This window comes from Xiphophorus hellerii, chromosome 12, assembly GCF_003331165.1.
Source record: "Xiphophorus hellerii strain 12219 chromosome 12, Xiphophorus_hellerii-4.1, whole genome shotgun sequence".
NCBI classification, from domain to species: Eukaryota; Metazoa; Chordata; class Actinopteri; order Cyprinodontiformes; family Poeciliidae; genus Xiphophorus; species Xiphophorus hellerii.
The window spans coordinates 27487011-27503260 of NC_045683.1; the positions used below are offsets into that span (position 1 = coordinate 27487011).

General features: G+C 40.5%; 1 protein-coding gene across 3 annotated transcripts in view; it reads left to right on the forward strand.

Annotated features, from left to right (window-relative positions):
• zdhhc8b (zDHHC palmitoyltransferase 8b) overlaps positions 1-16250 on the forward strand; it is an 83227-nt gene that overhangs the window by 58790 nt on the left and 8187 nt on the right. For 2 of the 3 annotated variants that reach the window (XM_032578100.1, XM_032578101.1), the window contains exons 4-8: positions 9981-10102; positions 13175-13332; positions 14554-14726; positions 14850-14952; positions 15077-15168. In XM_032578100.1, the coding sequence (XP_032433991.1) occupies positions 9981-10102; positions 13175-13332; positions 14554-14726; positions 14850-14952; positions 15077-15168 (648 nt within the window). Of the gene's footprint in view, positions 1-9980; positions 13059-13174; positions 13333-14553; positions 14727-14849; positions 14953-15076; positions 15169-16250 lie in introns of those variants that run through there. The other variant, XM_032578102.1, reaches the window with a different exon arrangement.

Consider the following 16250-nt stretch of genomic DNA (forward strand, 5'->3'; position numbering starts at 1 on the left):
GTATTTTAGCTTGTTGAGCCTCATTTATAGCAGCTGACCCATGGTACTGTACTGGGTTTTAGTTTCCCACGGAGTGTGTGTGGAAAAAAAAAAAAAAGCCAACACACATGTCCTCTGCCCCTTGGGGGAAGTTCTGCCCTTGCCTTGCCCAACACACAGTGGATCAGAGTGTGTGTTTGCTGTGCCTCTGTGATGGCAAATGTTTCCCCAAGCTGTCTTTCATTAGGAAAAGTAATTGACGTTTATTTTATTGGATTATGAGAGCAGGGAATGGTGATTTGTTGAGTACTCCCCGCCCCACGTCAGAGGCATTTCTCATTGAGTCGTGGTTAGCGAAGATGACCGAATCCTGTGGACTTCTGTCCTCTTATACAGTTTAAAACCGATAAGATAATGAGAGATTAGGCAGATATTGTCTCGTCTTGTTAGACGAATGAAAATGGGAGCTAATGTGCCAACTCGTTCCTCTCACTCAAAGAAAACATTTCGAGGGATCAGTTAGAGCCATCTGCTCATCCCAAATGTTTATCTACATTGACCAAAGAAGAAAAAAAAAGCTTTCAAGGCATTATGTATGGAGCATCATTTTTTATTGTCATTGATTTAGAAGGGGTTTCTAATTCATATTTACAACCGAACGGCACGCCCGGCTTCGGGTCAGGTCCCATTCATCTGGCAATCAGATGTTGAATGGAATATAAATCATTCTGTAATGAATTTCCATGCCCTCTAGTCTGTCAGTCTGTCTATTATTCTATGCATCCTGATTCTGCCTCTCCTGCCAGTGTAGTCAGAAAAAAAAACAGTATTTCTAAATGTCTCAAGTTAGAAAAGAACCATGTTGAACTGAACTCCTCTGTTGATGTTAAAAATGTCCAATACTGATATTTCTTTAACCCCGTATTTTCCCACTCCGGCTCAGTTTCTTACTGGATGTTTCCGTCATCTCGCATTGTACGCTCCACTACACTTGGTGTTTTATTTTGTACTAATCTGAAATCATACCACAAGTGTAAGTGAGTGGTAGATTTGTATACAAATGACAACATTTCAATGCATGCTGTTAAAATATTTCGCTGCATTTATATTCCAAAACCTTCCTGGAATAAAAGAATCGTTGACCGGTTTTAAAGAAAGTGATGCTTTCCTTCAGATCACAATCATGCAAGTTTTAAATATATATAAAAAATTATAATTCAATAATAAATAAATATTGTAAACTTCTTCATGCTTTGAAATTAATTTAGTTTTGCTTCACAGAGTATTTTTTGCTAAATAATCACTGTAGAATCCCAGGTTGTAATCCTGACCAGAACTCTCTCTTTTTTCTACTCCGACCGACTAAACAAGGATGACCGCGAAGGTGAAACTCACTGAAACTTTGTCAAAGTTTTACCTTTCCCTGAAGCTTTGTGTGACTTTATGGGAGACATGCAGTGTAATTGCTGTGACAGAATCTTAGTTTTTAGTTCTGCTGCTGAAAATCACAGGAATTTTTATCCCCACAGTTTTTTTTTTTTTTGTTTTCTAACATTGTCTAAATAAAATGCCCAGATGGAGAAATGTGTTTGAAGTTGCATATTTCTACAGAGTTTGAATCAATAGCTTTTGATTTTGACCTTTTTTTGTGTGTCTCACATTCTTTTTTTGTGCTGCAATTCTTTTCCTCAGATCACAGCAGCCATACTCAAGAGGAGTTTAATTATTGTGTTTTTGCAAACAATTTCACACATTCCCACTGTTAAAGCTGGAATTTAATACACTGACGGGTAGTATTGCATGTATTTTAATTCTTACTTGTATTAAATATTCAAAGTAGTGAAAATATTGCAGGAAATAAAATAAACACAGGCAACTGAAGGATCTGGTAAAATCAAAGATTCAGGGAGAAAGAAATGTTCCAGATAATATTGACCAAAAAAAACCAATATTCCAAATTATTAATGACCCCTTAGATTTCATCAGTTTTCATACATGGCAAACGATTCAACATAATCCTTTTTGGTGATAAATTACAAACTAGGAATGAAATTTGAAGTGTACGTCTTGCATGTAGTTAGAGTGCGAGCTGCTTTTCTGGAACAGAAAAAGAAGTTTTCTTCACCAGGCAGCGGGTTGATAAATATGTAAATATATGTAAAGGCAGACTTTGGGGGCAGAGTACTTCATTGCTTTTCATGTGGCCTCCTTATTATTAAAATGCAAATGACTGTGAGCAAAAAATGCACATGGAGATGAGCGTGCGCCCTTCAGCTTCTCAGGTTTCTTGGTGTGTGAGAGGCAGCCTTGGTCAGTAAATCATACTCAAGAAGAAAATGATACCAAAAACTATTAATATAAAATAACAATGACAGCTTAAAAGTGTTCACCTGCAGGATTCATAAAAATGAGTCAAAAGACCTCTTGTGTCACATTAGGACCCTGTTTTATTCCTAAACTTTCTCCTAAACAAGTTGGACCTTGGGTAGACATCAGCCAGTTGGCAGCAAAGTTCTGACTGAACAGAAACAAAAGAGCTCGGTTAAATTGGTTGGTTTGATGGAGTCGGCCCAGTTTCCAAGCCTACATTTTTAATGGGGTTCGGTTTGGGGCCATTCCAGGACATGATGCAATCTTGCTTTATCCATTCCAAAACCAGTCTAGGTGTTCATCTGGAGTCACTGTGATAAATATCCTGTTGGACTGCCCAATGTTTAACAGTTTAGCTGTTAAAACTTACTTCATAGTTTATGAAGTAAGTTGTGTCTTGACATATCCAGACAGAGCTTTTTCTTCCCCTCTTTAGTTCAGGTATTTAGGTATAAAACTTTTCTCCAGAAGCCAAGGCGTTTGGTTTGTCCACATTGGTAGCTATCGTGCATGAATTATTTATGGAAAAGTTACCGATTCCTCTGAGGCAGACGACCACATATGCACCCAGAATATATGAGTTAGCTGTTCTCATCCCTATTGTTGTTGACAATTGTTCGATGTTTGAGAAATATCACGTGGTGAAGGCTTTTCAAACGTTCCACACTACAAAATAAGTAATACAAGCACGAATGATTCGTGCTGAAATTGTATCGGGTTAGTATCGGTATCGGCCAACATTCAAAGCTCTGATATCTGTATTATATCAGAAATGAAAAAGTTGTATTGAGACACCCCTAGAAAAAAATGGTTCAAACGCTGGGACAAGTATCTGTAACCACGTGAGTAAGACTAAAATTTAAAGTAAAACTCTATAAAGACATTATTTACCTTTCTAAAATGTTATCCAGAAACATGTTCTGTGTTTAGAGCTCACTCTGAAATCTGCTCTGCCTTTTGTGGTGTCCAGGAAAAACATATCCTTTATGAATGACACTGGGAGCTGAATTTCATTTTGCCTTCTCGGACTGTAAAGTTGTGCTCCTCGCCTGACCTTCCTGGAACTGCTCGGCTCCACGCCATCAGAAAACATCTCCTCTATCGCCTCTGACAACAGTCTCTGCGCTTGTGTTGGGGTGTGTGTGTGTGTGTATATGTATATGTATGTGAGAAATACTGAATACTGTGTGCTGGGACGCCGAGTTTCAGGAGAGCGGCACGTCCCGAGATAGTACGGAATAAGCGATGCTGACATTTCGGTATCTTAATTGGAGAGTGGTGATGATTTTTGAGAGGGGGGAACAACATCCATCAGAGACCAGTGTAGAAAAATTCTATGAAGGACTCGTGAGGACGCTGATATAAATATAAAAAATATTTCTACTTATGCCTCGGAGTTGACCTCTATAAATCCTATTTTTTTGTGATTTCCCTAAAGACCCTGCTCTTAAAATCTCCTGATGGGTCAAACTGATCTGACCTGGCAACAGATTCTGGATCAGTGAGTGTCAGCGGGCGACCTGTGTGAGAACAGGCCTCCCCTGTGATGCTTTCTGGGTTCAGACTTAATGAACTAATCAATAGGACGGCTCACCAGGAGTTGAATACATTACTGTAATTGTTCCCAGTAGCCTGGTGGCATTGCTCGGTGGTACAGGAGCCTGTCAAGTTCAGCTTTGGCTCTAATCCACATATAAAGCACTTTTTCCTTAAGGAAACATCTATAAAATGTTAATTATTTTTAATAGCATACAGGTTTGTTCATTAATGAGTCACAGTAACTACATTTTTTTATATTAGTGTCATATGACTTGAAGTCAACAGGGAAAAAAGAACATTGCGAATGACTTTTAAAGTGAAAAGTTTGCCAAAGCATATGTTTAACTCTTTTAGGACCTTTTGGTCATGTCTCTGAAATTATGTCACCAGTGTGATTTTTGCGGTTTCATCTTAAGCTGTCTGCTTTTTCTTACTCCTGTAAGGCTGGTAACTGAACACTAAGCTGCTTCAGAGGTTATTAGCTAACTCTGCATAAGGGTCAGGTAACTGTGGGTCTTCCATGTTATTTTAGTGTTTGTATCATAATATTATGCAATTTTCTATGGTTTTAATTGTCAAAAGTTGTATTGCTGGGATTCATTGATCCATCATTAACAGCTTATTTTCAATCTCGCCCGAGGAATGGCCTGAAGTTGACGCTCTGAAAGGACGTTAGGCTGTAACACTAGCGGTTAGCCTGGTTAGCATAACTAACACTCAACATCAGTCTTTGTGTGTATTCCCTCCAGAATGTAGACTCTTTACTTTATCATTGAGACTGCCAAAAGTCCCGGTCCAGAATGTTCCATAAGGCTGAACCTCAAAATGATAAAAAAAAAAAAGAACAACTTTGCTGTCAGTCATTTAGCTTTTTGGTTATGTACCAAAGACGGGCCGTTTGCCTCTGTGCCTTTTTGACATAATGAGTTTAATAAATGAATTAATTAAAAGCAGATTTGTTTGCACTTAAGTCTGTTTTTGAGTATAAGTAATTCAATTAAATTCAAAAATAATTTATCCCTAAATAGGGAAATGAAATGTTGTCATAACTCACATTATTCACATTTCTTCAAAGAGTCGTGGATGGTGATGCACTGGGCAGATCTGGACGGATCTCCGGTAGCAGTCAACGTTTCAACAAGTCTGAAGAGGCTTCTGACTGAAGACTGTTGCTATTTGACATTCTCATGACTCTCATGTCACGCTAGCAATATTTTTACAGCAACTTGTCCTGGATGATACTGTCAGTTGTTGGCAGAACTGCTAATCCAGCTCATTTGCTTTTGCCGCTCCTTTTTAAATCTGTCTGGCCGGATGGTTAGAGATGCTGAAGCCTCATTTCCAACTCTTCTGGGATTTGGGGTCGTAGTTCAGGTATTACTCAAGCTAATCAGCTGCTCCTAGCTGTAAAAACACCTCATTGCCACAGTTACGCATCATAACAACTGTCCAAAGGTTAAAAAAAAGAGTCAGAGAAAATGTTCTCCAAGCTGCAGAGCATCCAAAACCAGAGGGAGTAATTATCCGGACATGCCATGCCTCAAACAAACAAACAAACAAAGAACAAAAGTCTACAAAAAGAACAAATCAGAAGTAACATAACAGCGCTACGTCAACCTGCTGCCACCATGGATGTGGTTTTTAGATCTCCTCTCAGTCTCAGTCAGGTGGTGGAATGAAAATAGTCACCTCCTATTCTTTTGAAGGCTGTTTTCGTGCCTCTGTTGTGACTTTGTGTTTGATGTTCAGAGGCTGCACACCGGCACCTTTAGATGCTGATTGGTTGGAAGGGGCGCCTGCTCGCTCAGATCTCCCGTTTTCTGTCTTGGGGCATTTCGATTGTCATCAAGAATATGCGGCCCAACTCGGTCAAAGTCATTACATTCCTGCACTTTTGGCAGCGAGCGCTACTGAATGAATCACTGCCCGCAAATTGGACAGCTGATTGGTTTTCTCCCTCTGTTTAATTATCACACAGTAAAATAGACTAGCAAACAATGTTTATAAGAACTTAGTATTTACTTGTTACTCCTACGCTATTAACGAGCGAGTGCGTGTCCCTTAATTAGACTTTTCCGCCCACACTGTCAACTTCCAGGCGACTGAGCTGGCGGCCATTAACTGCACTCCTTGTCTCTTTTTTTGGCAGCAGCTTCCCACTGTGGGTAAAAATACACGAGCCTTTGAAAGGTAAATACATCGTTTTTTGTAAGTTGTTGGGACCGCTTGCTGTTGCGTTTGTGTGAAGATGCTTTGAAAGATTTGGACGAGCCTTGCTTTGTTGCCAAAGCTGCGATGGCGGCCCGGCGCGTGACGGCGACTCCACAGAGAGCCGCTTTGATCTTCGCTTCTTGTAAAAGTAAATGCGGCATCTGTCACAAAACGAGCCACTGAAGCCGCGTTGTAGAGAGACCGAGGCCGTGAAGATGACTTTTGAAACGCTCCAGCCGTGGAGTCGGGCGGCTTCGTGTCAGTTCTTTTTGACTGACTTAAATGAGGAAAGCGCGAGTTTATTTTAAAGTCAGCCTACGACTTTATAAATCTTAACTTGCTGCTGTCATTTATTGCAGTGGATGCGGAATAGACTAAATTCATCCATCCATCCATTTTCTGTTCACCCTTTGTCCCTAATGGGGTCGGGAGGTGCTGGTGCCTATCTCCAGCTACGTTCCGGGCGAGAGGCAGGGTTCACCCTGGACAGGTCGCCAGTCTGTTGCAGGGACATACAGGACAAACAACCATGCACACACACACACTCACACCTAGGGAGAATTTAGAGAGACCAATTAACCTGACAGTCATGTTTTTGGACTGTGGGAGGAAGCCGGAGTACCCGGAGAGAACCCGCATGCACAGGGAGAACATGCAAACTCCATGCAGAAAGACCCCAGGCCGGGAATCGAACCCAGGACCTTCTTGCTGCAAGGCAACAGTGCTACCAACTGCGCCGCCACTGTGCAGATAAATAATGATACTAAGTGATACTAAATGAGACTAAATTCGGGGATAAAAAAAAAAAAGAAAGTTTGGGGTTTTTCGTTCTAATTTAGTTGTTTTTTTTTGTGACTTTTTATCTAATTCAATAATCTAATTCGTTTTGAAGAGCGTGTTCGCTGGTTTTTATTAGTTATTATTCGATAATTATTGTTTGGTTTTACTTTAGTTTTTTTCTATTTCTATTGTAGTTTTTGTCATAGTTTGGTTTATTTTTAGATGCAGAATTCAAAGAGGTCAAAGCATTATATTGTGATGACATACATTCATTGGGTAGTGAATACTCAACAGAAAAAAAATTATAATTGTTGAACAACCAACTGACTCTGGGCTTTTCTCCCAATTTTCGCTGTCGCCATTTTGTGGGCTAGCATTTCAGTTTGTTTTTTTTATTATTTGTTTCATTTAGCTATAATAACCTGGAATCCATCACTGTAGGAAAATAACTTAATAAGCCATTTATTACAATAAGTTGTTCTGAAAGACAATTTCTGATATATCTTCATTGTAATAATTTTCTTGTACTCCATTTCTTTTTCTCTCTGACCTACTTATGTATACCACAATGTGCTCTTTACAGATGTAGCAGATGTTTGGGTAACACTATTTAACGGGGTGTGCATTAGACTGACATGACAATGTCATATACGTGATGTAGCACCTGTCATGAAGATGAGGCAGTTTTCATAAATGTTTACAACTGTTGTCATGAAGTCATTTGGTAAATAATGACACTTTTATTGCAAAATTATATTAAAAGTCAATTAAAATGGTCAACTTTGCATTAAAAGTATCATTATTTACCGAATGACACTTTGTGACAACAGTTGTAAACATTCATCTTCATGACAGGTGTTATGTCATGCTTGACTGTGTCAATCAGTCTCATACACACCCCGTCAAATAAAGCCTTACCGATGTTCGTAATGGGATGTAGAAGCAATTCTCAATCTTCTTACAACCTGATAACCAACAGGTCTCTTAACTCCTTTATGCAGAGATCCATCTGAATTTTTTTTTGGTCTGATTTCCAGTCCCTAGTTTTTGTAAACTTTTGATCCGTAAATACTAATTGTCTTTTGGAACAGCCAACTATAAACAGCCTACATTGTAACACTGTATTGTAATCAGTTGTCGCGTTGTGGCAACTTGCGCGTAACCAAATAAATGCAGTTTACTTTTTTTTTTTTCTTCCTTTTAGCACATTAAATGTGCGGTCAGCAGGGCTAGCATTAATGAACCACAGGCTTCATCTTTGTGTATTCCTCAGAGAGTTTTGTTTGTTAAGTCTGACATGCAATTAAGCTGGCTTAGGTGATGCTCAGAACAGCTACGCTGCAGTGACTGCCGGCTGACTCGGGTATGATAACTCACAAACACCCACAGGAAGAAAATTAACAGTCCCGAGACACCTGAGGGAGGTCAGCCGTGACTGCTGCCGGTGACACGGCCAGACGAAACCTCCCACCAGGTTGCCACACAGTTGATGACAAGAGAGAGGCCGGCTCTTCTTAGCAGCTCTCTATATTCTGCTTTAGCGGCTTTTTTGGAGCCACAGCTCTGAATAATTCAACGAAGCAGAAGAGGACTGTTGGGGCAGCAGAGGAGTTATGGGTTGAAGATGAAACTCAAGGCTCAAGTACCAGAAAATGCTTTTGTTTTTTGTGACGTCAGAATTACCTCGAGTGGCATGTTCAAAGGGTCGAGTGAGCTTATGGCGAAGATTTGCGCTATAAGAGTTGGAGTCATTGTGTCGAAACGCATGGCAGAATAAGTAGGTCTGTTTGTGGAATACTGTCCCTCCTTCGTTTTTATGAGCCTCTGGCTTTAGTCTAGTTTAATATGTCTAGAATGACAGCACAAATATTTACGTTTACCGGCAGGAGCCCATTTGGCACCGGTTGCGTTATTATTTGATTTCAGGTGATATTCGTTTGCTCATTAAGAGGAATTGCTGTAAAGTCAACAACTCGGTGCAATTTATCGTTCGCTGAGGCCACATGATGCAGTTGGGTGGATTTAATTTAAATGTTTTAATTTCACCAAAGGGGATAGTAAGCTGACCCTGAGTGTTGCATTATGACTAGGGAAGGCAAGGCAAGTTGAGCAACAAGGTGATTTAAAATGCGTGGCATGATGAAATCAAAAAACAGCCAAAGACAATAAATTGCACTGGTAAAATATAGGAACTAAATTAAAGGTCATAATGGGTTTTTAGACTTGATTTAAAGGAACTCAGCGTTCCAGCATTTTCCAGCTTTCTGGAAGTTTGTTCCATATTAGAGGAGCATAAAAGCCGAATGCTGCTTCTCCATGTTTGGTCCTGACGCTGGGGATGCAGAGCAGAACCAGAACCAGAAGCAGAAGACCAGAGTGGTCCAAAAGGCTGATACGACATATTTTCATATCAACGGGTTTGTAGAACTGGGTAATTTCCTCCAGGTATATTGATTTGAGACCAGCATTTACGCTGGACTTGGTACCAGACTGTACAACACCAGAATGTTCTCAGTAAAGAAGTTGAGAAATTCATTGCAAGTCCTCACAGTGTGAAGTTAGGATGACACAGTTCCGGGAGGATTTGTTAATCTCTCAACCGTGGCCAAACAAGACTACCAATAATAGTTTGCTGTTACTATTTATCAAGTTTTGCTATTGATTTCAGAAGAGAACGATTCCGTTTCATGATTCAATTGCAATTTATGTCTGTGAAGCCTCTCCACCAGGATAAGAAGTAAAAAGGAGTATGGAACTGAATTTGATTTGTACTTTGTGCATCTCACAAAGTACATTGAAATAACATTGGTTGGGAATTAGCAATAAGCAAACTGAAATAAATTATGTAATTAGTTGGTTTTTTTTGTGTGTTTTTTTTTGCAAGTTTGACATTAAAACTTTATGCAGCAAATTTAACTTTTGGCAAAATCTGGTGGTTACAATATTTTTTTTCTTTAGCCTGGCTAAAGAATTTTAATTCACACGGATCAGTGCAAATGAGATGACACACACGCATCCCGTGGAGATTTCAACACACGTCGAGTTCAAAGCGTTTATGTTTGCGGGCCTTCTTGTTCAACAGCGTCGTTTTTATTTTTCAGGTGTCCCTGGTTGATGAAGGTAATCTCTCCCGCTGTGCCTCTCTACAATGGCCTGGTCTTCCTCTTCGTCTTGGCCAACTTCAGCATGGCAACCTTCATGGACCCTGGTATTTACCCCCGAGGTTTGTGCTTAACTCACACACCTGTCCTGACTTTCTTCCCACATTCATCATTCAAATCTCCGATAGCCACCTGCACTGCTGCCGATGAAAACGAGCGTTTCCATCCCCGCTAGTCCTTGAGGAGAAAAGTTTATCGGGGGCCACATTTATCAAAGCGCTAAGCTGCGGCACACGGTGTTTCACTGCAATGTGCTCAGAAATGATAAGAACCTGTCAGGAGGAGGTTATCATGTTTCTCTTCACAAAGGGGGAATAATCAGCAGGTTGTAAAGGCTGTTCCCGTCTCTTTGTGTCACATTCTGTTGGCAGCCCAAATTAAATCCTAATAATTAAAACGCTGGCACATAGAACTCAGAAAAATAAAAATAATACAATTTTAAATCTAGTCTACATTGTCAAAGTGTGTGTGAAAGCTTGATAGTGTGTACCTCTTCCAAATGTTCTACTTTTTTTTTTTTTTTTTTTTGCATTTTTATTGCCTTTGGGGGAAAATGCATCTTTTGGATTGAAAATGGTTTCCAGAACTCTTTAAATAGCTTCAGTGTGAAAAGATTTATTTCTACTCTTATTAATTGTTCAGATGAAGGCTGACTTTTATCATTTAAATAGTCAGAACTAGTGCAGTCCGTTTCTGCTACGCCCTATAGTGAAAAAGAAAAAGCATTTCTGTTTAATTCAAGATAAAGTTTCAAGTAAAGTTGCAATAAGATATAAAATTGTGTATATAAAGAGGTTTATTAGCAGTTGTTAAAGCAACAACTTTCCTCTGATCTGGATAAGATGTGTGTATGAATTTAATCCATTTTTTTATTTTAAAACCTTAAGTCTCTGCTACACTCACAGCATCTTCCCAGCAAAAACAGCAAAGTCAGTAACCAGGCAGTAATGGCAAGAGAGCGTTTGAAACTTTTTATACAGAATAGCTCATAAAACAAAGCTCAAGTAAAAACTCTGTTTTACTTACCCATCGGCCAGTTATAGGAACCAAGGCAAAGCGAGGTTTTGAAAAGTTATAGCTTCAAAAAACGCTCAAATGTCTCCTGCTTCCACTCTTGTTGTTTTAATGTTTTCCATCAGACAGACACCAGAGAAAAGATTGTTTATTCTGCCGCTGAGTAGAGCACGTAGTTTACCGCCATGTTCCCTCATTCCCACCTACTGCTGGTGAGCTGCAGGTCCGGCCTACACGACGGATAAATCCATCTGCTTCTACACTTTTCCTCTTCTGAAAAACGGTGAATCACTTTGGTGAAAGTGTAACGCTGTCTCGAGGCCAGAGTTATGAGCGATGAGTCACATGGCGGTAAAACGGCTAACTGCAGGCTACCTGGCTACAGCATAGCTGATTAACTAGTAAATATCTGCCTGCCGTACATCTGTTAGAGCAGAAATATATTGTTTTGCTCAAAAGGCCCTGGCAAATCACAAATATATATTTCAATCTGTCTTTTTTTTTTTTTTTTTTTACTATTACACGTAGGTAATAGTAAAAAATTGTCTCCCGCTGGTCATTTACTACCAACCACGCATCATTTCGTACACGGGGAGGATATTTTGTACCTTTTTTGATAACCAGTGATTTAGATTTTTTTTCTTTTTCTAATAATTTGCTCACAGTTTGCTCTACGGTGCTGGGAAGCATAGTTGTATCCAGTAAACAAACTAACAGCAAGTTGCTTAGTTATTTTAGGTAGATCAATGTTTCTAGATACGAGTCATCTGACTCAAACCAGAATGAGACCTGCATTAATTTGAGATAAGGTGTAATATGAAGTTTACAACAAATAATATACAGTCAAATGGCGTTTGGGAAAATTATCAACATAAGTCATGAAAATAAATCCTATTTATTGCCAACAGGTTTGTCCTCTTTGAAGAGGATGAATTTCCCTCATTTCATGTGTCAGGTGACTCATGTTTTCCAGAGATAATCAATCGGCCACCGGTTAAAAATCCTCAAAAGTGCACAACCTAAACCACACACTGAGCCGAATTCGTAGTTGTTAGGCTCAGACTTTACATGTATGTGAATGCAGTTTAGATCAATTAAGACCGTTACTCGTGATATTTAAAATTTTGTTATACAAATATGCACACCTTGTGTAGCAGGGTGGAAAAAGCTAAACACTATAAAAACCTAAATGTCGTGTTTGGCTGAATAAACGCTGAAATGTCTTTGAAAATGTAGTAAATGGGTCAATTATTTTTGCCTATTTGCATTAGAATTTGTAGCAGAGAAGCCGAGAGAGAAGATGCTCTCTCCCTGTTCAAATCTATTCAAATCGACTTGAGAGCCATTATAGCAAAGCTAATGTCTTTCTGTGTTGCTGCTTATTTCTGTGCTCTGCTTTTGTTTCGTCCCCCCCTCTCGCTTTTATTTCACTTGCCTTGGTCCGCTTTCTGCCACAGAACCTACCTAGCTCTCCCCGCAGTTATTACTGTACTGTGAAATTATTTTCTCAAGTTCAGGCTTCAGTTGAATGTACCCTTTGATCAGGTGAAAGACTTTCCCCCCGCCCCCCCACCATTTTCTGCTGCAGCTACAAAATAAACACTTTGTGCTTTCAGTCACAAGGTTAGGCTTTACATAAACGGAATAAAAAAAACAAATAAAAAATGCAATAATAGACAGTTGAAGGTTGCGGTTTTAGTTACCGCTCTCAGCAAAGAGTGAAACGAATTCGCGGAGAACTCGCACGCAGAGAAATAAAGCCAAGCTATTCACTCTGTACATGAGTCACAACATTCCCATTAATCTGTGTTAATGTTCGCAGCAGACTGAATAGGTCACGTCCGCACAGAAGCGTTCGCTTCTCTCGGTGTGTTTGCTCTCGCCAGGAGCAGCCGACAGCAGGGACGAGCTTCGTTTAAAAGGTGCTTCCCCGTTGTCCCTGTCAGATGGATTCATAAATCAAAACCGTGCGTCTTTCCGTACGTCTGCGTTCGTCACACCTGAGTGAGCTAAATGATTTTTCCTCCTGATCCGTCACGGGCATCTCTGCACTCTGATAATGTCTCTGTGGGCGTGAACACGCAAGCATGTGTGTGTGTGTGTGTGTGTGTGTCTCGTAGCTGACGAGGATGAGGACAAGGACGACGATTTCCGGGCGCCGCTTTACAAAAACGTGGAGATCAAAGGCATTCAGGTCCGGATGAAGTGGTGTGCCACCTGCCACTTCTACAGGCCGCCCCGCTGCTCACACTGCAGCGTCTGCGACAACTGTGTGGAGGTGTGTATGCGGGGACACAAACGCGCACCACTTCAGCGCACGTGCAGCCTAAACGTGTGCCAAGGGTAGACTGAAAGTTAGACTAATAAAAGCAGTTGTATCACAAATGTCAGAAATGACCGATGCAGCAGCCCTGCGAAACATAACGCTTGTTTTCACCCAATACGTGTTTGGAGATTGGCTTATCTCGCAAGAACACAAAGGAATTGGCAAGAGAGCAGCGGTAAGTGACCATAGCTACCGGCATGAATAGAATATCTTGGCCATTTCATCCACTTAACGGTGTTATCAGCAACAGCTTTTAAAGTCCTATCTTACTGTTGCACCAAATAAATAAATTCAGAGATATCCACATTAGAACTTCACACATTCTTTTGGGTTTGGTAGATGGAATTTCTAATAATTAAATTAAGAGAATTGTTTGAATATTTGCCAAAAGAATGTCCCAACCACATTGTTTACATACACTATATAGATTGACACATCATTTGTCCTCACTGTCTCTCATTAAAGTAAATGGCTAACAGTTAAATTGTTTGATTTGAGAGGTTGTTCTTTTATGTATTGAAGGGGAAGTATTATGTCACGACATGTTACTCTCTCTACAAAAACATACCTGGAGCATTGCCTCCATTCTTTCATGCATGTTTGAGAAATCCTTTCGTCTCCCTTGGCAACCATTCAGCAGTGCAAAACGCCTAGGTGGACCAAGCTCCGCCGTAAAGGACCAAGCTCCTCCTCCGAGCTGTACTGTAGTTTCCAAGCACCTCACAGAGCAGTCCTACCCTGTGGTTCCCTCACTCAACTCCTTCAGACTAGCCATCAGTAATTAGCAAACAAATGGTGTAACTGCGTATCTGCTGAGCTCATTATAGGAGCTACTTCTCAGTAAAAGGCTAGTAAAAAAAACATTACAGGGTTAACATAGGAGCGGTGCTTTGATGACTTCCTGAAGGCAGAGCTTCAGAGAGAACAGGATGTTTTTAAAGAAACCTGTTCGATATATACAGAATTTTTAGAACAGTTGGAGGTAAATTAGTTACTTGACTGATCTATAAAATGACACTATATTCATGAACAATACATCCTACTGCTCCTTTAAGATTCTGAAGTTTACATAAATTTCATTAGTATTTTTGGTAGACTCGCCTTTTGACTTGAGTCGCATATTTTGTATTTCTTCCTACAAGCGTCTTACAATATCTTCCTTCCTCTCCTCAGGATTTCGACCATCACTGTCCGTGGGTGAACAACTGCATCGGTCGGAGGAACTACCGTTACTTCTTCCTCTTCTTGCTGTCGTTGAGCGTTCACATGGTGGGAGTTTTCTCCTTCGGCCTCATATTTGTCCTCCACCACAGAGAAAAGCTGGGAGGACTCCACACCACCGTCACGTATCCTTTCACTGCCGCAGTGCTAAACTGTAGTATATAGAGTTTAAAAAGTCCCCTGCTATATAAATCGACAATGGCCGCTGAGCAGGATTTCTACGTTTCGCCTTGACTTGTGCGAACCAGCATGGTGGTGATGTGCATAGCGGGGCTGTTCTTCATCCCGGTCATGGGCCTCACGGGCTTCCACATGGTGCTCGTAGCTCGGGGTCGAACGACTAATGAACAGGTGAGGGGCGCTGATAAACGACTCTGTAATAAAATCCACACACACGCTCATTTTTCTGATCGTTCTCCTCCGTCTGTAAATATCCGCGTTTTGTGCGACCTTGTGACGCATTGTGCCTCCTCAGGTGACGGGCAAGTTTCGTGGGGGAGTAAATCCATTCACCAAGGGTTGCTGTGGCAACGTGGAGTACGTCTTATGCAGTCCGCTGGCGCCCAGGTAACATGCTACGCTCCAACGTGAGAGCGTACACACACTTGCATGCATTTTAACTTCTTTTTTCCCCCCCTTCCCCGTGGACACCCGTGTGCAGCATGAGTCAGCACATGAATCCAGATGCTGTGGCTCATTAAAAGCTCATGACATCGACGCCGTTTGCACAGACTGATCGGCCCCACCCAGTCACTGCAGCGGCGTCCTGCATGTATGTGGTTCTGTCTGACAGCAGCCAGCAGAACCCTGTGGGGGAAAGGCAGATGGCCGAGAGATTTCACTCACCCTGCACAGAAACGGCTAAAGGGAAGCAGAGGCAGTTAGCATGATCTGTCGTCTAACAGAAGGTCCTTAAAGTGAGCAGATATTTGAAATCCAAGTGAGATAAGGCCCCATCCCCAGAAACGGTAGACACTTAAGATGTGCTCTGTTATCTGCAGCTGCTGTTTAACTGTTGCTTGGAGATTTTTGGATTTACACGACTGCTGGTTCAAATCAGGTTTAGTATGATTGCTATAGCAAACACTTAAGATGATTTTTTTTTTTTTCTTTTTACACAAATCTGGTAGCCAGTCAGGGATGATGATTTAGTAATCTTGTAGTTGCTTAAAAATACAAAAGAGAACAACAACAGCATTTTTAGTTTGTTTAAAAAAGAAATCCTATCTTTTCCCCAAAAATATTTTCAATTTAGGAGTAATTTGTTTGGATTTGGCTTTAACTCGTGGCTCTCCAAACTCCACAGAGCAAGTACCAGCAGAAATATTCGCAATGCAGTACAACCTGACTTACAGTTAAGCCTAAAATTATTTATACACCTGGCAGATTTCGGTTTTCATTCAACCAAGAAGTTTATTTCTGACAGGAAGTCAGACAGGTTTCTCTCCAAAGATAATAAAACAACGTAAAAATATCATCTTTGAATTTTTTTTTTTTTTTTAAATGTCAGGTTTTAGCCTGGTCACTGAGTATACGCTTTAGCTAATCCCACCTGTTCTCTATTTTCTCTTTTTGAAAAGGGAAGAAAAAACATTTACCTTCCAGACGTTTGATCCCAACATTCCCAGTACGACCGGTAGTATTTGTAC